We start from the raw sequence: 24,416 nt of genomic DNA, 5'->3' as shown, positions 1-24,416 counted from the left end.
AGAGAGCACCACCAGACTAGCAGCAGCAGAGAGAGCACCACCAGACTAGCAGCAGCAGAGAGAGCACCACCAGACTAGCAGCAGCAGAGAGCACCACCAGACTAGCAGCAGCAGAGAGCACCACCAGACTAGCAGCAGCAGAGAGCACCACCAGACTAGCAGCAGCAGAGAGCACCACCAGACTAGCAGCAGCAGAGAGCACCACCAGACTAGCAGCAGCAGAGAGCACCACCAGACTAGCAGCAGCAGAGAGCACCACCAGACTAGCAGCAGCAGAGAGCACCACCAGACTAGCAGCAGCAGAGAGCACCACCAGACTAGCAGCAGCAGAGAGAGCACCACCAGACTAGCAGCAGCAGAGAGCACCACCAGACTAGCAGCAGCAGAGAGCACCACCAGACTAGCAGCAGAGAGCACCACCAGACTAGCAGCAGCAGAGAGAGCACCACCAGACTAGCAGCAGCAGAGAGAGCACCACCAGACTAGCAGCAGAGAGCACCACCAGACTAGCAGCAGAGAGCACCACCAGACTAGCAGCAGCAGCAGAGAGCACCACCAGACTAGCGGCAGCAGAGAGCACCACCAGATGAGAGCACCACCAGACTAGCAGCAGCAGAGAGCACCACCAGACTAGCAGCAACAGAGAGAGCACCACCAGACTAGCAGCAGCAGAGAGAGCACCACCAGACTAGCAGCAGCAGAGAGAGCACCACCAGACTAGCAGCAGCAGAGAGCACCACCAGACTAGCAGCAGCAGAGAGAGCACCACCAGACTAGCAGCAGAGAGCACCACCAGACTAGCAGCAGCAGAGAGCACCACCAGACTAGCAGCAGCAGAGAGCACCACCAGACTAGCAGCAGCAGAGAGCACCACCAGACTAGCAGCAGCAGAGAGAGCACCACCAGACTAGCAGCAGCAGAGAGAGCACCACCAGACTAGCAGCAGCAGAGAGCACCACCAGACTAGCAGCAGCAGAGAGCACCACCAGACTAGCAGCAGCAGAGAGCACCACCAGACTAGCAGCAGCAGAGAGCACCACCAGACTAGCAGCAGCAGAGAGAGCACCACCAGACTAGCAGCAGCAGAGAGCACCACCAGACTAGCAGCAGCAGAGAGAGCACCACCAGACTAGCAGCAGCAGAGAGCACCACCAGACTAGCAGCAGCAGAGATCACCACCAGACTAGCAGCAGCAGAGAGAGCACCACCAGACTAGCAGCAGCAGAGAGAGCACCACCAGACTAGCAGCAGCAGAGAGAGCACCACCAGACTAGCAGCAGAGAGCACCACCAGACTAGCAGCAGAGAGCACCACCAGACTAGCAGCAGCAGTGTGGAGAAGAGGTTTCTCTGAATTGGCAAACAAAGAGTTAAAGTCTGTTCCATAAACTCTCCCGTGCTTCAAGAATCGCCTGGAAGCTACTTGTGCAGGCTTTAAATACTGATTTGACAGATCACATTTTACACACAACCTGCCACTGAGAAAATAGCCCACTACTACTACTACTACCACCACCACTACTACTACTAGCCCCAGCAGCTACTGAACACACCAAACACATACAGGGACACGATGGGAACTCTGAGAGTGTTAATACTCTTGTCCTTTATACCGTCACCATGGGTGCTCTGCTCAACTGGGAAACACTTTAACCAGGATTCAACCCTCAGACTGGAACAACAGGATGTATTGATCAACAGAGAAGATAATCTGGAAGCAAAGAGGTCTAAGGTAGGCTACAAACTGACTTGATCACATTTTATTTTCTAGTATTGATTAGTGACTAACTATATAGTAAGTCAATAATAATAGTTTAATAATAAGTTATAACTCTTATACACTCCAATATACCTTCTCGTAGTTTGATTAAATCAAGTAATTTCAAACATCTTGCAAGGTTGTAGCTGGGATTTATTTAATAATATTATTATTTAATAAGATGTCATTCTTATTATTCTCTAATGATACAATTTAATAGATAAATGTTATATTCAATGTATCGTTATCTATGTAACTAGGAGGCAAATAATTTACAAAACCAATTTCCTTAAACATTTGTGATTTATACTTTGAATACTAATAATCCACTTTCCTTTCGAACACCCAGCTTTTTTTTTAATGCAAACATTGTTTTATTCATACACTAGTAAACAATAACACCTGATCTACACCAAGACTTGAGTACATTACATTAGTTTGTCAGTAGCATTTCATTGTTCCACCTTTTGATTCATATTCTTACAGCAATAATACTTTTTAAATCCCAGTAATACCTTTTCTTCCCCTTATTTGAGAAGCCATTGGACTCTGTCCCATTTCATTGGAAGCAGTCCCATTTGGAAGGAGCCCAGTCTAATTCCTCTCTCCCCCAGTCTAAGTCTAACAGCTGGGCTGTCGGTCTGCCCAGAGCTCTAGACACAATGAGTCAAGACTCACAGTGATTATGATTAGTCAGCACAGTAGGGGCGGGGCTGCTGCTACAGGAGGCTCCACTGCTCTAGTACAACGGAGGTTCCAGTCTGAAGAACTCTCATCCAAACAGCTGCCCCGGTCTGGCTGCTACAGGAGGCTCCACTGCTCTAGTACAACGGAGGTTCCAGTCTGAAGAACTCTCATCCAAACAGCTGCCCCGGTCTGGCTGCCAAGGGGCCCCGCTGCTCCTGTTGCCAAGGGGCCCCGCTCCTCCTGTTGCCAAGGGGCCCCGCTGCTCCTGTTGCCAAGGGGCCCCGCTCCTCCTGTTGCCAAGGGGCCCCGCTGCTCCTGTTGCCAAGGGGCCCCGCTGCTCCTGTTGCCAAGGGGCCCCGCTGCTCCTGTTGCCAAGGGGCCCCGCTCCTCCTGTTGCCAAGGGGCCCCCGCTGCTCCTGTTGCCAAGGGGCCCCCGCTGCTCCTGTTGCCAAGGGGCCCCCGCTGCTCCTGTTGCCAAGGGGCCCCCACTGCTCCTGTTGCCAAGGGGCCCCACTGCTCCTGTTGCCAAGGGGCCCCGCTTCTCCTCCTGTTGCCAAGGGGCCCCGCTTCTCCTCCTGCCAAGGGGCCCACGCTTCTCCTCCTGCCAAGGGGCCCACGCTTCTCCTCCTGCCAAGGGGCCCACGCTTCTCCTCCTGCCAAGGGGCCCACGCTTCTCCTCCTGCCAAGGGGCCCACGCTTCTCCTCCTGCCAAGGGGCCCACGCTTCTCCTCCTGCCAAGGGGCCCACGCTGCTCCTCCTGCCAAGGGGCCCCGCTGCTCCTCCTGCCAAGGGGCCCCGCTGCTCCTCCTGCCAAGGGGCCCCGCTGCTCCTCCTGCCAAGGGGCCCCGCTGCTCCTCCTGCCAAGGGGCCCCGCTTCTCCTCCTGCCAAGGGGCCCCGCTTCTCCTCCTGCCAAGGGGCCCCGCTGCTCCTCCTGCCAAGGGGCCCCGCTGCTCCTGTTGCCAAGGGGCCCCGCTGCTCCTGTTGCCAAGGGGCCCACGCTGCTCCTGTTGCCAAGGGGCCCCGCTGCCCCTGCTGCCAAGGGGCCCCGCTGCCCCTGTTGCCAAGGGGCCACGCTGCTCCTGTTGCCAAGGGGCCCTGCTGCTCCTGTTGCCAAGGGGCCCTGCTGCTCTCGTTGCCAAGGGGCCCAGCTGCTCCTGTTGCCAAGGGGCCCCGCTGCTCCTGTTGCCAAGGGGCCCTGCTGCTCCTGTTGCCAAGGGGCCCTGCTGCTCCTGTTGCCAAGGAGCCAAAGCTTAGGGCTCACCCAGAAAACAGTTAACGTTCCTGGAATGTTCCTACAACTTCAAATAAAATAACTTATTTTGATCCCCATTAGCCAACGCAAATGGCTACAGCTAGTCTTAATGGGGTCTGACAAATAATGAAAAAGACAGACAAAATAGTTTACAATTTACATACATTTAAAAACATGTGCCGTGAGGTGTTGCTTTATTTGTTGTTTTGAAACCAGATTTGCTGTTCACTTGCGCTATATAAACAAATCGACAGGTAGCCTAGTGGTTAGAGTGTTGGGCCAGTAACCGAAAGGTTGCTGGATCCAATCCCCGAGATGACAAGGTAAAAATCAGTCAGTCTGCCCCCTGAACGTTGTAAATAAGAATTTGTTCTTAACTGACTTGCCTAGTTAAATAAAAGGTTCAATAAATATATGATTAGGAGGTGAGTTCCATGCACTCATGGCTCTGCAAAATACCGTACACTTCCTTCTCGACCTGGAGACAGTGAAAAGACCCCTAGTGGGGGTCAGTGTAAGTTGACTGTGCAAACTATTTCGGGAACTTCCAACAAAATGGTTGTTATAGAAACAAGAGAGAGACTGGCATGCATATTAGCCATCTGATAACAATTATGACCAAAACATGCCGCTCTGTTCTGGGCCAGCTGCAGCTTAACTAGGTCTTTCTTTGCAGCATGAAATATGACTGGACAATAATCAAGATAAGACTAAACTAGAGCCTGCAGAACTAGCTTTTTGGAGTGTGGAGTCAAAAAATCAGAGCATCTCTTTATTACGGACAGACCTCTCCCCCATCATAAATAAAAGTTAAATAAAAGTTAAATAAATATCATTATAACCTTTGAATTAATATGTTTTGACCATGACAGTTTACAATCTAAGGTAACACCAAGTAATTTAGTCTCCTCAACTTGTTCAACAGCCACATCATTCATTACCAGATTCAGCTGAGGTCTAGAACTTAAGGAATGATTTGTACCAAATACAATGCTCTTAGTTTCAGAGATGTTCAGGACCAGTGTATTACTGGTCACCCATTCCAAAACAGACTGCAACTCTTTGTTAAGGGTTTCAGTGACTTCATTAGCTGTGGTTGCTGATGCGTATATGGTTGAATCATCAGCATACATGGACACACAGGCTTTGTTTAATGCCAGTGGCAGGTCATTGGTAAAAATAGAAAAGAGTAGAGGGCCTAGAGAGCTGCCCTGTGGTACACCACACTTTACACGTTTGACATTAGAGAAGCTTCCATTAAAGAAAACCCTTTGAGTTCTATTAGATAAATAGCTCTGAATCCACACTATGGCAGAGGTTGAAAAGCCATAGCAGTTAAGTTTTTTCAACAACAGGTTATGGTCAATAATATCAGAGGCTGCACTGAAATCTAACAGTACAGCTCCCACAATCTTCTTATTATCAATTTATTTCAACCAGTCATCAGTCATTTGTGTCAGTGCAGTACATGGTGAGTGCCCTTCTCTATAAGCATGCTGAAAGTCTGTTGTTAATTTGTTTAGAGACAAATAGCTTTGTATTTGGTCAAACACCATTTTTTCCAACAGTTTGCTAAGAGCTGGCAGCAAGTTGATAGGTCTGCTGTTAGAACCAGTAAAGGCCGCTTTACCACTCTTGGGTAGCGGAATGACTTTGGCTTCCCTCCAGGCCTGAGGACAAAGACTTTCCTCTAGGCTCAGATTAAAGATATGACAGATAGGAGTGGCTATAGAGTCAGCTACCATCCTCAGTAGCTTTCCATCTAAGTTGTCAATGCCAGGAGGTTTGTCATTATTGATCGATAACAATAATTTTCCCAGCTCTCCCACACTGTTTGTTCTTGGCATTTCCTCTACAAATGAAGTAATCCTAAAGATAATTGGCAACATCAAATGGTTTTGTGATGAATAAGCCGTCTGATTCGATGAAAGATGGAGTTGAATTTGTCTTTCTGCCCAAAATTTCATTTAAAGTACTTTTAAGTTTTTTTTCCATCATTCTTTATATCATTGATCTTGGCTTCATAATACAGTTTCTTCTTCTTTTGTTGAGTTTAGTTACATCATTTCTCAGTTTGCAGTAAGTCGGCCAGTCAGATGTGCAGCGAGACTTATTAGCCACTCCTTTTGCCCCATCTCTTTCAACCATACAGTTATTTAACTTCTCATTAATCCATGGAGCCATACAAGTTCTGTCAGTTTCTTAACAGGTGCATATGTTAATCAATAATTGGAAGAAGCAATTTCATAAATTCATCAAGTGCAGCATCTGGATGCTCCTCATTAACCACATCAGACCAACAAATATGTTTAACATCATCCACATCAGAGTCACAGCAAAGCCTTTAGTATGATCTCTTATACACTATTTTAGGCCCAGCTGTTGGAACTTTGGCTTTCCTGGATATAGCCACTATATTGTGAATACTGCATCTAAATCGGTACGGATACAGCTTTAGAATAAAGCTCTACAGTATTTGTAAAAATGTGATCAATATTTGTTCCTGTAGTGCTTGTAAACACCCTGATAGGTTGATTAATTAACCTGAACCAGATTACAGGCACTGGTTAGTGAGAAGCTTCCTATTGAGCGGACAGCTAGATGAAAACCTGTTAATATTCAGGTCCCCAAGATAGTAGACCTCTCTATCAAGCATTTCACACATTATCTCCAGATGCTGACTGTTAGCACTTGGTGGCCTATAGCAACGCCCCAAAAGAAAAGGCTTTAGATGTGCCAAGTGAACCTGCAACCCACAACACTTCAATAACACTTGACATAAGATCTTCTCTAAGCATTACAGGGATATGGCTCTGGATTTATACAGCAACACCTCCCCCATAAGCATTACAGGGATATGGCTCTGGATTTATACAGCAACACCTCCCCCATAAGCATTACAGGGATATGGCTCTGAATATATACAGCAACACCTCCCCCATAAGCATTACAGGGATATGGCTCTGAATATACACAGCAACATCTCCCCCATAAGCATTACAGGGATATGGCTCTGAATATATACTGCAACACCTCCCCCATAAGCATTACAGGGATATGGCTCTGAATATATACAGCAACACCTCCCCCATAAGCATTACAGGGATATGGCTCTGAATATATACAGCAACACCTCCCCCATAAGCATTACAGGGATATGGCTCTGAATATATACAGCAACACCTCCCCCATAAGCATTCCTGTCTCTTCTATAGATGTTATATCCTTGTATTGCTACTGATTTATCATCATGTTAATTATCTAAGTGATTCTCAGAAATGGCTAATATATGAATGTTATCTGATGTCAGCAAGTTATTGATTTCATTAACCTTATTTCTAAGGCTACATATGTTAATATGGTCTATTTTCAGCCCTTTCCTGTGTAGCTGATCAAAGATAATATGGACATACAGACATAATAGACATAATATGGAAAAGAGCAAACAAAGCAAGAGGGGGAAAAAACGAACATTATTCAGCAGTCCCATTAATCAGTTGGTGTGTGTGCTGCGAGGTTGAAGCTACGAAGGGAACGTTCCAATAGAGGACAACGGAGGTTCCAGTCTAGATAACTCCTATTGAACCGTGTCAATCTGAGTGAACCGTGTCAATCTGAGTGGACCGTGTCAATCTGAATGAACCGTGTCAATCTGAGTGAACCGTGTCAATCTGAGTGAACCGTGTCAATCTGAGTGAACCGTGTCAATCTGAGGGGACCGTGTCAATCTGAGTGGACCGTGTCAATCTGAGTGGACCGTGTCAATCTGAGTGAACCGTGTCAATCTGAGGGAACCGTGTCAATCTGAGTGAACCGTGTCAATCTGAGTGGACCGTGTCAATCTGAATGAACCGTGTCAATCTGAGTGGACCGTGTCAATCTGAGTGAACCGTGTCAATCTGAATGAACCGTGTCAATCTGAGTGAACCGTGTCAATCTGAGTGGACCGTGTTAATCTGAGGGAACCGTGTCAATCTGAGGGAACCGTGTCAATCTGAGTGGACCGTGTCAATCTGAGTGGACCGTGTCAATCTGAGGGAACCGTGTCAATCTGAGTGAACCGTGTCAATCTGAGTGAACCGTGTCAATCTGAGTGAACCGTGTCAATCTGAGTGAACCGTGTCAATCTGAATGAACCGTGTCAATCTGAGTGAACCGTGTCAATCTGAGTGGACCGTGTTAATCTGAGTGGACCGTGTCAATCTGAGTGGACCGTGTTAATGTCAATCTGAGTGGACCATGTCAATCTGAGTGGACCGTGTCAATCTGAGTGGACCGTGTCAATCTGAGTGGACCGTGTCAATCTGAGTGGACCGTGTCAATCTGAGTGGACCGTGTCAATCTGAGTGAATCGTGTCAATCTGAATGAACCGTGTCAATCTGAGTGAACCGTGTCAATCTGAGTGGACCGTGTTAATCTGAGTGGACCGTGTTAATCTGAATGAACCGTGTCAATCTGAGTGGACAGTGTCAATCTTGCCAACCTGACATATTTTTTCCAAAAGAGGACCACGATGGAAATAAACCTTTGGGTATTATTTTGGTTTTAGCCTCAATCATTTGTAAATGTATGTAATGTTGTCTCCAACTGGAGCAGTCTCCTACTTATAATCCTTAAATAAATTCCAAAACGTTCCTACAATGTTAGGTAACGTTCCAACGCAATCCCAACGGAGTCCCAACGGAGTCCCAACAGAGTCCCAACGCAATCCCAACAGAGTCCCAACGCAGTCCCAACGCAGTCCCAACGCAGTCGCAACGCAGTCCCAACGGAGTCCCAACGCAGTCGCAACGGAGTCCCAACGGAGTCCCAACGGAGTCCCAACGGAGTCCCAACGGAGCAGAACTGACGGTCCAGTCCAGCGAACTCCCAGACAAACAGCTCCCCCGGTTTGTCTGCCAAGGGGCCATCCTTCTCCTCTTGCCAAGGGACCAAAAGCTCAGGTCTTGAATGTTCTGTGAACATCATGTACGCTTACATTCCAAGGCTCCAACAGAACAGAATAGAACTGAGGTTTATTCCAGTCTGAAGAGCTCCCATCCAAACAGCAGCCCTGGTTCTGAAGTCAATGGGGGTTAAAGCTCAGGGACCACCAAGCAAACACAACATTCCTTTGAATATTCCTACAATGGTTAGGTAACATTTCCAAAGCATCAGCAGAACGGAGGTCGGTTCCAGTCTGAAGAACTCCTATCCAAACAGCAGACCTGCTACAGCTGCCAAGGGGTCATGGGGTCAGGGCTCAGAGCCTGGAAAAGTGGGGGAGTTCATTATTTCAGTAGGCAGTTGAACACCTGGAAAGGTCTGACTGCTGCTTGAAACACTCTGCTGGGCTCAAACACCAGTTGACAACCAGTGGCTATACTAGTTCAGGGTTAAACAGATCTCTAGGACATGGGGGAAAGAGTCGTTATTCTACGAGGCAGCGGGCAGACACATGGAGAGCAGGGTTCAAAATACGCAACTTCTCTTTAGGGTGCCTGACATTGAAATATTTTATATTTAAAAATTCTTACACGGGTAATAACCATGCTAACAAAAGCTGCCAGATACCTGGAGAAGATGGAGATTTTGAATGACGGTGCTCTCCCAAATACAAAACAAGCGATGAGACAAACAGTGTGAGTAACTGTCTTGTCTTCACGGGTCTGTCTACTTGCTGCAAAATGTACCGTATGAACTGAAAAATTGCGTTGCGCGTGTTTCCTGTCCACGGCCTGGTTTCTCAAAACTTAAGACTAAGTTCTTCCCTTAGAACATTCGTAGGAGCACCGTTTAAAAAATCTCCAAGCTGTTTCCTAAAAACATTTTTTTATTAACTTTGCACTTGAAAACACTCGTAATCAGTCGCAAACGGTCTGAGGCTCGTTAGATTACGAGCCTCAGACCACTTGTAGAACAGCTAAGTGCATCGTTAGATTACGAGCCTCAGACCACTCGTAGAACAGCTAAGTGCATCGTTAGATTACGAGCCTCAGACCACTTGTAGAACAGCTAAGTGCATCGTTAGATTACGAGCCTCAGACCACTCGTAGAACAGCTAAGTGCATCGTTAGATTACGAGCCTCAGACCACTTGTAGAACAGCTAAGTGCATCGTTAGATTACGAGCCTCAGACCACTTGTAGAACAGCTAAGTGCATCGTTAGATTACGAGCCTCAGACCACTTGTAGAACAGCTAAGTGCATCGTTAGATTACGAGCCTCAGACCACTCGTAGAACAGCTAAGTGCATCGTTAGATTACGAGCCTCAGACCACTTGTAGAACAGCTAAGTGCATCGTTAGATTACGAGCCTCAGACCACTTGTAGAACAGCTAAGTGCATCGTTAGATTACGAGCCTCAGACCACTTGTAGAACAGCTAAGTGCATCGTTAGATTACGAGCCTCAGACCACTTGTAGAACAGCTAAGTGCATCGTTAGATTACGAGCCTCAGACCACTCGTAGAACAGCTAAGTGCATCGTTAGATTACGAGCCTCAGACCACTCGTAGAACAGCTAAATGCATCGTTAGATTACGAGCCTCAGACCACTCGTAGAAGAGCTAAGTGCATCGTTAGATTACGAGCCTCAGACCACTCGTAGAACAGCTAAGTGCATCGTTAGATTACGAGCCTCAGACCACTTGTAGAACAGCTAAGTGCATCGTTAGATTACGAGCCTCAGACCACCTGTAGAACAGCTAAGTGCATCGTTAGATTACGAGCCTCAGACCACTTGTAGAACAGCTAAGTGCATCGTTAGATTACGAGCCTCAGACCACTTGTAGAACAGCTAAGTGCATCGTTAGATTACGAGCCTCAGACCACTTGTAGAACAGCTAAGTGCATCGTTAGATTACGAGCCTCAGACCACTTGTAGAACAGCTAAGTGCATCGTTAGATTACGAGCCTCAGACCACTTGTAGAACAGCTAAGTGCATCGTTAGATTACGAGCCTCAGACCACTTGTAGAACAGCTAAGTGCATCGTTACATTACGAGCCTCAGACCACTTGTAGAACAGCTAAGTGCATCGTTAGATTACGAGCCTCAGACCACTTGTAGAACAGCTAAGTGCATCGTTAGATTACGAGCCTCAGACCACTTGTAGAACAGCTAAGTGCATCGTTAGATTACGAGCCTCAGACCACTCGTAGAACAGCTAAGTGCATCGTTAGATTACGAGCCTCAGACCACTTGTAGAACAGCTAAGTGCATCGTTAGATTACGAGCCTCAGACCACTTGTAGAACAGCTAAGTGCATCGTTAGATTACGAGCCTCAGACCACTCGTAGAACAGCTAAGTGCATCGTTAGATTACGAGCCTCAGACCACTCGTAGAACAGCTAAGTGCATCGTTAGATTACGAGCCTCAGACCACTCGTAGAACAGCTAAGTGCATCGTTAGATTACGAGCCTCAGACCACTCGTAGAACAGCTAAGTGCATCGTTAGATTACGAGCCTCAGACCACTTGTAGAACAGCTAAGTGCATCGTTAGATTACGAGCCTCAGACCACTTGTAGAACAGCTAAGTGCATCGTTAGATTACGAGCCTCAGACCACTTGTAGAACAGCTAAGTGCATCGTTAGATTACGAGCCTCAGACCACTTGTAGAACAGCTAAGTGCATCGTTAGATTACGAGCCTCAGACCACTCGTAGAAGAGCTAAGTGCATCGTTAGATTACGAGCCTCAGACCACTCGTAGAAGAGCTAAGTGCATCGTTAGATTACGAGCCTCAGACCACTCGTAGAACAGCTAAGTGCATCGTTAGATTACGAGCCTCAGACCACTCGTAGAACAGCTAAGTGCATCGTTAGATTACGAGCCTCAGACCACTCGTAGAACAGCTAAGTGCATCGTTAGATTACGAGCCTCAGACCACTCGTAGAACAGCTAAGTGCATCGTTAGATTACGAGCCTCAGACCACTTGTAGAACAGCTAAGTGCATCGTTAGATTACGAGCCTCAGACCACTTGTAGAACAGCTAAGTGCATCGTTAGATTACGAGCCTCAGACCACTTGTAGAACAGCTAAGTGCATCGTTAGATTACGAGCCTCAGACCACTCGTAGAACAGCTAAGTGCATCGTTAGATTACGAGCCTCAGACCACTCGTAGAACAGCTAAGTGCATCGTTAGATTACGAGCCTCAGACCACTCGTAGAACAGCTAAGTGCATCGTTAGATTACGAGCCTCAGACCACTCGTAGAACAGCTAAGTGCATCGTTAGATTACGAGCCTCAGACCACTTGTAGAACAGCTAAGTGCATCGTTAGATTACGAGCCTCAGACCACTTGTAGAACAGCTAAGTGCATCGTTAGATTACGAGCCTCAGACCACTTGTAGAACAGCTAAGTGCATCGTTTGATGCCTTTAAAAAAAAAAAAAAAAATACCTCTTTATACAAAGAAGATCTCTGCTAAACCGAGAATCACATGGTTTATCCGTCTCTCTGTGACGGCGTAAACTTAAAAAATATATATGTTTTCGTTAGATTACGAGCCTCAGACCACTTGTCTCTCTGTGACGGTGAACACTTGACTTGACTTCAATTGACTTCAAATACAAAAGTCGCCAATGTCTTTGCAATTGATACGAACAAGCAACGTATAAAATGATGCTTCATATTAAAACCGAGATGACTACATTAGAAGGTCAACAGTAAAGCTATAGGTCTATTCTTAACGTATGTCATGGTGTGTAGCCTAACATGTGCGCACCGATGGGCCAAATCTGGGATATATTGGGTAAGCATTTGAATAAACTAGGCACTTAGTGGCCGTTCTCTCTCCGGTGGGGTTTCTGGGATACGCATCTTACATCTTCGGGCCGGTGTAGGAAAGATGCATCGTTAAAACACTTGTAAGCCTCTGTCGCTATCGAAAACCAGGTCCTGAATCCCTGACAGTGTGCGTCACTCTACAGTGTTAACCCTAACAGTGTTACTCTACAGTGTTAACCCTAACAGTGTTATTCTACAGTGTTAATCCTAACAGTGTGACTCTACAGTGTTAATCCTAACAGTGTTACTCTACAGTGTTAATCCTAACAGTGTTACTCTACAGTGTTACCCCTAACAGTGTTATTCTACAGTGTTAATCCTAACAGTGTGACTCTACAGTGTTAATCCTAACAGTGTTACTCTACAGTGTTAACCCTAACAGTGTTACTCTGCAGTGTTAATCCTAACAGTGTCAGTCTACAGTGTTAATCCTAACAGTGTTACTCTACAGTGTTAATCCTAACAGTGTTAATCCTAACAGTGTTACTCTACAGTGTTAATCCTAACAGTGTTACTCTACAGTGTTAATCCTAACAGTGTTAATCCTAACAGTGTGACTCTACAGTGTTAATCCTAACAGTGTTACTCTACAGTGTTAACCCTAACAGTGTTACTCTACAGTGTTAATCCTAACAGTGTTACTCTGCAGTGTTAATCCTAACAGTGTTACTCTACAGTGTTAATCCTAACAGTGTTACTCTACAGTGTTAATCCTAACAGTGTTACCACTGATAACCTGAATGACCCTAGAAAGCGTTGGAATGCTATTAAGTCTATGTCTGGTAACAGTAATGTTAATGAATTACCGTCATGTGTTTTGAAGGACTCTGTTGCTGTATATGACACAACTGAAATGCTGAATTGTTTCAATGAGCACTTTGTATCATCTGGTAGGCTGTTTGATTCAGTGTCCTCTGTCTCTGTACAACCCTGCGTGGATGAACCAGTGTCCTCTGTCTCTGTACAACCCTGTGTGGATGAACCAGTGTCCTCTGTCTCTGTACAACCCTGTGTGGATGAACCAGTGTCCTCTGTCTCTGTACAACCCTGCGTGGATGAACCAGTGTCCTCTGTCTCTGTACAACCCTGCGTGGATGAACCAGTGTCCTCTGTCTCTGTACAACCCTGTGTGGATGAACCAGTGTCCTCTGTCTCTGTACAACCCTGTGTGGATGAACCAGTGTCCTCTGTCTCTGTACAACCCTGTGTGGATGAACCAGTGTCCTCTGTCTCTGTACAACCCTATGTGGATGAACCAGTGTCCTCTGTCTCTATACAACCCTGTGTGGATGAACCAGTGTCCTCTGTCTCTGTACAACCCTGCGTGGATGAACCAGTGTCCTCTGTCTCTGTACAACCCTGCGTGGATGAACCAGTGTCCTCTGTCTCTGTACAACCCTGTGTGGATGAACCAGTGTCCTCTGTCTCTGTACAACCCTATGTGGATGAACCAGTGTCCTCTGTCTCTATACAACCCTGTGTGGATGAACCAGTGTCCTCTGTCTCTGTACAACCCTGTGTGGATGAACCAGTGTCCTCTGTCTCTGTACAACCCTGTGTGGATGAACCAGTGTCCTCTGTCTCTGTACAACCCTGCGTGGATGAACCAGTGTCCTCTGTCTCTGTACAACCCTGCGTGGATGAACCAGTGTCCTCTGTCTCTGTACAACCCTGTGTGGATGAACCAGTGTCCTCTGTCTCTGTACAACCCTGTGTGGAGGAACCAGTGTCCTCTGTCTCTGTACAACCCTGTGTGGATGAACCAGTGTCCTCTGTCTCTGTACAACCCTGTGTGGAGGAACCAGTGTCCTCTGTCTCTGTACAACCCTGTGTGGATGAACCAGTGTCCTCTGTCTCTGTACAACCCTGCGTGGATGAACCAGTGTCCTCTGTCTCTGTACAACCCTGCGTGGATGAACCAGTGTCCTCTGTCTCTGTACAACCCTGTGTAGAGGAACCAGTGAGAGCTGGTCAAACTTTTAGCTTTTTGCCATTCTCAGTGCAGGTGGTACATAAAGCCCTGAAATCCTTAGATCAAAGAAAGCCTGCAGGTCCTGATCTTTTGGATCCCTGCTTTTTAAATCTGGCAGCTGATTTCATAGCTGAACCACTTACATATCTGTTCAATCTAACCCTGGAATGTAATGAAATTCCAAAGATCTGGAAATCAGCATTTGTCCTACCACTTTTAAAAGGAGGAGATCCAACTCTTTTAAATAATTATAGGCCAATCTCAAAGCTGTCACCCCTGGCGAAAATACTTGAAACCCTTCAGGAAGAAGCATAGCACAATTACAGCAGCCATGAAGGTTTTAAATGATATCAATGAAGCCCTTGACAAAAAACAGCACTGTGTCTCACTTTTTATTGATCTCTCTAAGGCTTTTGATACAGTTGATCATGCTATACTGAGACAGAGATTGTCGAGTGTAGGTCTTTCAGGGCATGTAGTTGCATGGTTTGCTAACTATCTGTCTGATAGAACTCAGTGCACTCAATGTGATGGGATTATGTCTGTTAAATTGTCCGTCTGTAATGGTGTGCCCCAGTGCTCTGTAATTGGTCCTCTCTTATTCACTATTTATATAAATAATTTAGACAAAAATTTGCAAAAGGCGCAACTTCACTTTTATGCTGATGATACTGTTATTTATTGTTGTGCCTCGTCTCTCACAAAAGCTTTCCGGAACTTGCAAACTGCTTTAAATACTGTTCAACATACCTTGTGTCAATTGAAGCTTATCCTCAATACTGACAAAACTAAACTAATGGTGTTTTCTAAAGCAAGAAATAGACCTCTGAACCTTTCACCTGTTACTACCTGTCAGGGCAAGGAGATTGAGGTTGTAACCTCATATAAATATCTTGGAATTTTAATTGATGACGGCCTCTCTATTAAATTGCATATTCAACAACTTACAAAAAAATTGAAGCTAAAATTGGGGTTTTATTTTAGGAATAAGGCGTGTTTTTCTTTTGAAGCCAGAAGGAGGCTAGTATCAGCTACATTTATGCCTTTACTAGACTATGGGGATATTTTATATATGAATGCTTCCGCTCAGTGTTTCAGATCAATTGACACTCTTTACCATGGCACTTTGAGATATATTTTAAACTGCAAAACCCTTACGCACCACTGCACTTTGTATACTTTTGTATACTTTTATTACTTTTATTTTACTGGTATACTTTTATTTACAAAGCCATTTTGGGTTTACTACCATTTTACTTGTGCATTTTTAATGTTCAGAAATGCGGTGGCTCGTCTCTTCGTTCGCTGGACTTTATCCTGCTAACTGTTCCAAATGTCCGAACTGAAATTGGTCAAATTGATTTTATGTACTCTGCGCCATCGTCTTGGAACACCTTACAAAATACTTTTAAACTGGAAGAACTTGTCCCGATTGGTATTTTTAAATCACTGATGAAGGATTTTGAGGCTGATTCCCTGACCTGTCAATGTTTTGAATTTGCTGTTTTTATGATTTTGTATTACTCTTGTGAACTCTATGGTTTTTTTACTAGATTACGTGTAGTTTTTCCATGTTGTTTGTCTGTAATTGTGTAATGACCTGGTGCTGCCTATCTTGGCCAGGACGCTCTTGAAAAAGAGATTTTACATCTCAATGAGCCCTTCCTGGTTAAATAAAGGTTAAATAAATAAATAAAAGTTACTCTACAGTGTTACCCCTACCAGTGTTACCCCTACCAGTGTTACCCCTACCAGTGTTACCCCTACCAGTGTTACTCTACAGTGTTAATCCTACCAGTGTTACTCTACAGTGTTAATCCTAACAGTGTTACTCTGCAGTGTTAATCCTACCAGTGTTACTCTACAGTGTTAATCCTAACAGTGTTACTCTACAGTGTTAATCCTAACAGTGTTATTCTACAGTGTTACCCCTACCAGTGTTACTCTACAGTGTTAATCCTACCAGTGTTACTCTGCAGTGTTAATCCTACCAGTGTCAGTCTACAGTGTTAATCCTAACAGTGTTACTCTACAGTGTTAATCCTAACAGTGTGACTCTACAGTATTAATCCTAACAGTGTTACTCTGCAGTGTTAATCCTAACAGTGTGACTCTACAGTGTTAATCCTAACAGTGTGACTCTACAGTGTTAATCCTAACAGTGTGACTCTACAGTATTAATCCTAACAGTGTGACTCTACAGTGTTAATCCTAACAGTGTGACTCTACAGTGTTAATCCTAACAGTGTGACTCTACAGTATTAATCCTAACAGTGTGACTCTACAGTGTTAATCCTAACAGTGTTAATCCTAACAGTGTCAGTCTACAGTGTTAATCCTAACAGTGTTACTCTACAGTGTTAATCCTAACAGTGTTACTCTACAGTGTTAATCCTAACAGTGTTACTCTACAGTGTTAATCCTAACAGTGTTACTCTACAGTGTTAATCCTAACAGTGTGACTCTACAGTGTTAATCCTAACAGTGTTACTCTACAGTGTTAACCCTAACAGTGTTACTCTACAGTGTTAATCCTAACAGTGTTACTCTACAGTGTTAATCCTAACAGTGTTACTCTACAGTGTTAATCCTAACAGTGTTACTCTACAGTGTTAATCCTAACAGTGTTACTCTGCAGTGTTAATCCTAACAGTGTCAGTCTAGAGTGTTAATCCTAACAGTGTTACTCTGCAGTGTTAATCCTAACAGTGTTATTCTACAGTGTTAATCCTAACAGTGTGACTCTACAGTGTTAATCCTAACAGTGCTACTCTACAGTGTTAATCCTAACAGTGTGACTCTATCCTCCACTAGAGAGAGGCAGCAGCGTTGTGGCTGGGAGAGGCCTATGACTCCAGCATGGTCTTTCTGCCTGCTGATGAACCAGATGATGCCCCAGCTGAGGGGGGTGATGCCTCGGGTGAGACAACAGTTCTACCTGCCTCTTCTTCCATGTCTCTCACTGCCTCCCTCCCTGCCTCCTCTCCTCCCTGCCCCCTCTCCTACCCTCCCTCCCTGCCTCTCCTTGCCTCCTCTCCTACCCTCCCTCCCTCTCTGCCTCCACTCCTACCCTCCCTCTCACTACTACCTCCTCTACCCTCCCTCCCTACCGCTCTCTGCCTCTCCTCCTACCCTCCCTCCCTCCTCTCCTTCCCTCCCTCCCTGCCTCCTACCCTCCTTCCCTCCCTCCCTGCCTCCTACCCTCCTTCCCTCTCTCCCTGCCTCCTATCCTACCCTCCTTCCCTTCCTACCCTCCTTCCCTGCCTCCTCTCCTACCCTCCTTCCCTCCCTGCCACCTCTCCTACCCTACATCCCCACCTCTCACTGCATCCGTACCCCTCACTGCCTCCTCTCCTACCCTCCTTCCCTACCCCTCACTGCCTCCTCTCCTACCCTCCTTCCCTACCCCTCACTGTCTCCTCTCCTACCCTCCTTCCCTACCCCTCACTGCCTCCTCTCCTACCCTCCTTCCCTACCCCTCACTGCCTCCTCTCCTACCCTCCTTCCCTACCCCTCACTGTCTTCTCTCCTACCCTACCTCCTCTCCTACCTCTCCCTGCCTCTTCTCCTACCCTCCTTCCCTGCCTCCTCTCCTACTTCTCCCTGCCTCCTCTCCTACCCTCCTTCTCCCTGCCTCCTCTCCTACCCTCCTTCTCCCTGCCTCCTCTCCTACCCTCCTTCTCCCTGCCTCCTCTCCTACCCTACTTCTCCCTGCCTCCTCTCCTCCTTCCCTCCCTCCCTACCTCCTCTCCTACCCTCCTTCCCTCCCTCCTCTCCTACCCTCCTCCCCTACCTCCCCCTGCCTCCTCTCCTACCCTCCATCCCTACCTCCCCCTGCCTCCTCTCCTACCCTCCTTCCCTACCTCCTCTCCTACCCTCCTTCCCTACCTCCTCTCCTACCTCTCCCTGCCTCCTCTCCAGTGTCCTAGTATTTGAACCCAGGTCTGCTCAGGACCATGTTGTCTACTCTATACAGCAGGCAGCAGCTGAGCTTTTTAAAAGCATTACCTAGAGGAGAGAAACCTCACTACTTGGCTATATCCTCCATTATAGTAACAGAGGCACCTATGATATCTGGGTTACCAGGACTTGGCTTCTAGACCCATGATATCTGGGCTACCAGGACTTGGCTTCTAGAGCCATGATATCTGGGTTACCAGGACTTGGCTTCTAGAGCCATGATATCTGGGCTACCAGGACTTGGCTTCTAGAGCCATGATATCTGGGCTACTAGGACTTGGCTTCTAAAGCCATGATATCTGGGTTACCAGGACTTGGCTTCTAGAGCCATGATATCTGGGCTACTAGGACTTGGCTTCTAGAGCCATGATATCTGGGCTACCAGGACTTGGCTTCTAGAGCCATGATATCTGGGCTACTAGGACTTGGCTTCTAGAGCCATGATATCTGGGTTACCAGGACTTGGCTTCTAGAGCCATGATATCTGGGCTACCAGGACTTGGCTTCTAGAGCCATGATATCTGGGTTTCCAGGACTTGGCTTCTAGAGGAGCATTGACCACGTTGTTAAACTAACACACCCAACATGTGGACAGATTAGACAAACATAGCCAGTGCTATTGTAAATGAAAAAATAATTTCAGAAGTATTCTATAAAAAGAGTAATACGGTGCCTTACATATATGCCGTAGGCTGGACATCTAAATAAAATAAACAATTAAATTCATTCTGTGTCTCCAGAGCTGCCCACATGCCTGCTGTGTGTGTGTCTGACCGGCTCTGTGTACTGTGAGGAGGTCGTTCCAGAGATGACTGCTGTGCCCACCCTGCCCAAGGAGACCGCCTACCTCTACGCCCGTTATAACAAGATCAAGAAGATCACCAATAAAGACTTTGCAGATATCGGTAGGGGGGATTGAAACATTCAGGGAGACTTCCCCCACAGCTCTGAATTCCTGGGGGGGGGGGGGGGGGGGGGGTTCTGGGGGGGGAGGGTTCTGGGGGGGGGGGGGGGTTCTGGGGGCGGGGGGGGTGGGGGTTCTCCAGATATCCCGGGTTGAATGATTCCTAGTTGGAGAATTTCCTGCCTGCTTTTTATCTTGAGAATCCAGATATCACTTCAAACTGGGATTTATAAAAACCTGGGATCTTTGGGAAAATGTACAGTACTTTGTTCGGTGATTCTGTCTTTCAGGTTTCCTTTGGCTTGCCGTCTTCTCAAACATTCTTCACACAGTCTCCCTAATTCACTAGCTGGATGACAACCACGTTGAGGAAAATTCATTCAGGAAATTAAGAAATTAAGATATAAGATGGACATTTTCATAGGGTCTGTAGACATATGGTGGATATATAAATGCTTCCTTTAGTTGGATATATTTGTGGATGTTATGCGGGCCCCTCCAGGCCCCCCATCAGGCCCGGCCCTCCACTGATAAAAGTAAAAACACAGCTAGATTTAAAAGCTGACGAGATGTAATTTTTTGGAAAACTCTTCCAGGTCTCCATCTTGTCTTCACATTTAGAACGCAGAAGGTTTAAAAAGGCCTAACTGTCAAAAAGGAAGCTGCTCAAATCATCCATGTGTCTGGCCTGTACCATGTGGGCAGACCAAATCTAAATATTGCGTAACTCACTTGATCTATGAGAGGCCTATAGCTTAGTAGTGTCGTGTTCAATAAAACAACAATGGTGCAGTTTGCAACCTCCAAAATGGACAATTAGGTTCTAATTCATTCTACGTCAATGACTCTGAAGAGAATCGACCCGACGTGGGTTTATTCTCAATCTATATTGAGTAAAAAAGTAAAAATCAAAAATCTAACATATTATAATTCTAGTTTTTTTTGGGGGGGGGGGCTTTTCTTCCTCAGTGACTCTGAAGAGAATCGACCTAACGGGGAACCTGATCTCAGAGATTGAGGAAGGAGCGTTCTCTAAACTGACCCTGCTGGAGGAACTCAATTTGGCTGAGAACCAACTGGTCAAGCTACCCATGCTGCCCGGCAAGCTCACCACCTTCAACGCCAACCACAACCGGCTCAAAACCAAAGGGGTCAAGGCCAACGCCTTCAAGGTACAGTGAAAGGACATGAAATACAGATCGATTCCTGGCTGCTTTTATTGACTGCATTGTTTCACCCCGAAAGGTCTTCGTCAGGCTTGACATTGTTCAAAACATTGCGTGATAATGTCTATGTACTTTAGGTGCTTGACTGAGGCACATTAGGTGGCTGATTTGAGCTTTGCCTGGACAACGCCCCGCTTGACCCCTTGGATTTCTTCAAAAAATGTTCACATTATTACAAAGTGGGGTTAAAATTCTGTGGATTGGCCTCCCGGGTGGCGCAGTGGTCTAGGGCACTGCATCGCAGCGCTAGCTGTGCCACCAGAGACTCTGGGTTCGCGCCCAGGGTTAAATCCCTGAGGAGTTACATCCCTGAGGAGTTACATCCCTGAGCAGTTACATCCCTGAGCAGTTACATCCCTGAGGAGTTACATCCCTGAGGAGTTACATCCCTGAGGAGTTACATCCCTGAGGAGTTACATCCCTGAGGAGTTACATCCCTGAGGAGTTACATCCCTGAGGAGTTACATCCCTGAGGAGTTACATCCCTGAGGAGTTACATCCCTGAGCAGTTACATCCCTGAGCAGTTACATCCCTGAGCAGTTACATCCCTGAGCAGTTACATCCCTGAGCAGTTACATCCCTGAGGAGTTACATCCCTGAGGAGTTACATCCCTGAGGAGTTACATCCCTGAGGAGTTACATCCCTGAGGAGTTACATCCCTGAGGAGTTACATCCCTGAGCAGTTACATCCCTGAGGAGTTACATCCCTGAGGAGTTACATCCCTGAGGAGTTACATCCCTGAGGAGTTACATCCCTGAGGAGTTACATTCCTGTCCTGAAGCTAAGTTCAGAAGGTCGACGGTATCTTTGATGTTTCTAGGTGGTTTAACAAATCATCCACAGCATAATTATTAACTTGACCGTGCTTAAATAGATACTCAATATGTCTGATTTGTTATTGTTTCAATCATCTACCAATCACTGCCCTTCTTTAGGAGGCTTTCGAAAAGCTTCCTGGTCTTTTGTCGTTGAATCTGTGCTTGAAATTCACTACTTGACTGAGGGACCTTATAGATGTTGTATGTATGAGGGACAGAGGAAGGGTTAGTCATTAAAACATCATGTCAACCCTTATTATTTAACACAGTGAGTTCATGTAAATGTATTATTATGTGATTTGTTAAGTCAAATTTGACTCGTGAACTAATTTAGGATTGTCTGGAAAAAATACTTTTGTCTGGAAAAAAGGTTTGAATACTTACTATATTTAATTATCCATTTTTTATTTATCTTAGGAAAAATCCACATCCACTTCTCTCACTTTGACGTTACAGAATATTTTGTGTATATAGTTACAAATAAATCCATTTTAATCCCACTTTGTAACACAATAACGTGAAGAAATCCATGAATACTTTTGCAAGGCACTGTATTGCTGTTTATTTTGGTCTCACTGTTTCCACCGTGCAGAGAATGGAGAAGCTGATCAACCTGTTTCTGGGAGACAATGCACTGGAGGCTGTACCGGTGATCCCGGAGAGCGTCCGTATTGTCCACCTGCAGGTCAGTAACACATACGGTTTTGACTTCTGGTTAGAGGCTACTCAGTTGGAGGATTCCCTCTCTACTTACGACGGGAATCCTCCAAAAATGGATTTCTGAAAAACATGAGAACTTTGGGAAAGTTCCCAGAATTGTGCGCGACTCTAATCCCGATTGCGACTCTAATCCCGACCGCGACTCTAATCCCGACCGCGACTCTAATCCCGACTGCTTGACCCAAATAGTTTTGCTGGCACCATCGGAGGGTCCTTAGAGTAATCATGATTCTAACTTTGGTCTTTCCATCTTCTCTCTACCATACAGAACAACAACATCACGAATATCAGCTTGGAGACGTTCTGCAAGGGCAACAACACGTACTACGTCAGACCCAACCTGATGGAGGTGAGGTTGGATGGGAACCCAGTGCTGCTGTCCAAGTACCCCAACAGCTTCACCTGCCTCAAGTCTCTCCCCGTCGGACAGTACCGCTAAAAAGACTAAACTCCCTTGGGGGAAAAAGGTCTTCTGTTCTGACGTCATTGTGACTTCCTGGTTAAATAAAAGGTTCAGTAGAACTTCTACAGGGGCGTATACAGTCAGGTAAACATTTTATTATGAACGTTGCGGATAACAGCCATGTAATGAATAGATCAAACACGATTCCTTATTCTACTTGACAAAGACAAGACCAATCTACACCATACATTCCATTTATGTCTGAATGTTCTTCTGTAAAAATTGTGCCCAGGTCTTTCTCAGTCTCTTTCAGAATGACTAGCGGCTGGGACTGAAATGTTAGTAATCTCACATTAGCAAACTAGTCTACGTTGACTACAAGGCTTTGAACGGATCGCCCGTTTCCTGATTATAAAAAGGTTATTTTACATTTGGATTTGTTCAAGTTATGTTCCAAGACCAAATCAGCTAAGTAGTCAGGAAGACTTTGTAAATACACATTTTCTATGAATGGTTTCTTTTGGATAGTGTTTGACTTCTTTAAAACATTGAGTCAAGCTTTTGGCTTTCCTCCGAATTCTGTGAATTACTTTCATGTAAACTGGTTCCTAACTTAACAACTCAAGTAGAAGTTGATGAGAAAATATATATCTTTGAAATACGTATATATAGTGATGTGAACCTAATGTGACTGTGCTCACAATATCATAAGCTTTGATATTAAAAATGGTAAAATGAGAGGAGGTATTATTTTCTTAAGTTACTCATTTTAGAAATTATTACTTATGTGAATAAACAAATATGATGTACACTTTTTTTATTTTATTTTTAAGCATCTTCGGCTGGGTTTTTAAATGTTTTAATTACAAATTAAATTAAAAACTCTGCTTTGACACGTCCATGCATGAAAGTCAACCAAACAACAAAAAAACGTTTTGTTTTTCCAGTGTCATTAATAAAACAACAAACTATTAACTGCAAGAGAAGCAAATATCTACGGTTTCAGCACACATGTAAATATGGAAAAACGGGGTTTATGTTATTCCTTCAGACCAGCCAACTTGGCAGAGACACGACCGATTTATCCAAGTAGGAGAATGGTTTCCATATGGCCCCGCCGTTTGGATTTCCAATCTTTCATTAGAGTCCTTTACCATCTTGATATAAAACATGCTTGCAGAAATGTGAAATGTGTATAGGTGCGGAGCTTTTGTGAAATAGCACAGTTACAAGTGGAAATAAAATTGGATGGACAACAGAAATAGAGGAAGGACTAAGAACAAACAAGAGAGAACTATTATAAAGTAGTCTGTGTCTGTAAAATAGGTATAAGATGTATAAATTGAAGGTAAAAGCAGAAGTGTTTATTAGTTTACTCCAATTGGGGGAGCGGTGGTAGGGTTGCGGGGAATAATAATAAAGGTATATTCTTTAAAAAAGTATGTATGTCTATATAGGTATGTGTATGTATATATGTATATATGTATGCATGCGTGTATGGATATATATATTTACCCAAAAAAATATGGGGGATTGGAAATGATGCAGACAATTACATTGGAAGCAACATTCTTTCCGCAATATTAAGCTGATCCACCCCAAAAAACAAACAAAAAAAAAAAAAAACATGCTTGCAGATCTCTCACACACACACACACACACACACACTTCAAAATCATTCATTATCTACCAGCCAATATGGGAACAATCAATCATAAATTATCTAAAATCTGCCAATATTGGAACACTCATAAATGACCTACCAGCCAGAAGCTGAAGGCAAATGACCGGATCCTACTGTGTAGGATTAGGATCAGACTATTTCACGTGATATAATAGTTACTAGACACTGAATGGACAAAACATTAAGAACACCTGCTCTTTCCATAACAGACTGACCAGGTGAAAGATATGATCCCTTATTGATGTATTATGGATCT

At 45.2% G+C, this 24,416-nt stretch overlaps 1 protein-coding gene across 1 annotated transcript; it reads left to right on the top strand.

Moving 5' to 3' along the window:
* The first annotated feature begins 1,472 nt into the window (after positions 1-1,472).
* On the top strand, positions 1,473-23,287 carry ogna (osteoglycin, paralog a). Its single transcript, XM_038983919.1, has 6 exons — positions 1,473-1,731; positions 17,257-17,362; positions 19,143-19,307; positions 20,276-20,478; positions 21,946-22,038; positions 22,342-23,287. Exons 1-6 carry the CDS (start codon positions 1,573-1,575, stop codon positions 22,510-22,512), a joined length of 897 nt encoding a protein of 298 aa, XP_038839847.1. The 5' UTR covers positions 1,473-1,572; the 3' UTR covers positions 22,513-23,287.
* The last annotated feature ends 1,129 nt before the right edge of the window (positions 23,288-24,416 follow it).

The sequence above is a fragment of the Salvelinus namaycush genome, unplaced genomic scaffold, assembly GCF_016432855.1.
Source record: "Salvelinus namaycush isolate Seneca unplaced genomic scaffold, SaNama_1.0 Scaffold20, whole genome shotgun sequence".
Classification (NCBI taxonomy): domain Eukaryota; kingdom Metazoa; phylum Chordata; class Actinopteri; order Salmoniformes; family Salmonidae; genus Salvelinus; species Salvelinus namaycush.
This window is presented reverse-complemented; position numbering and strand designations above follow the sequence as displayed.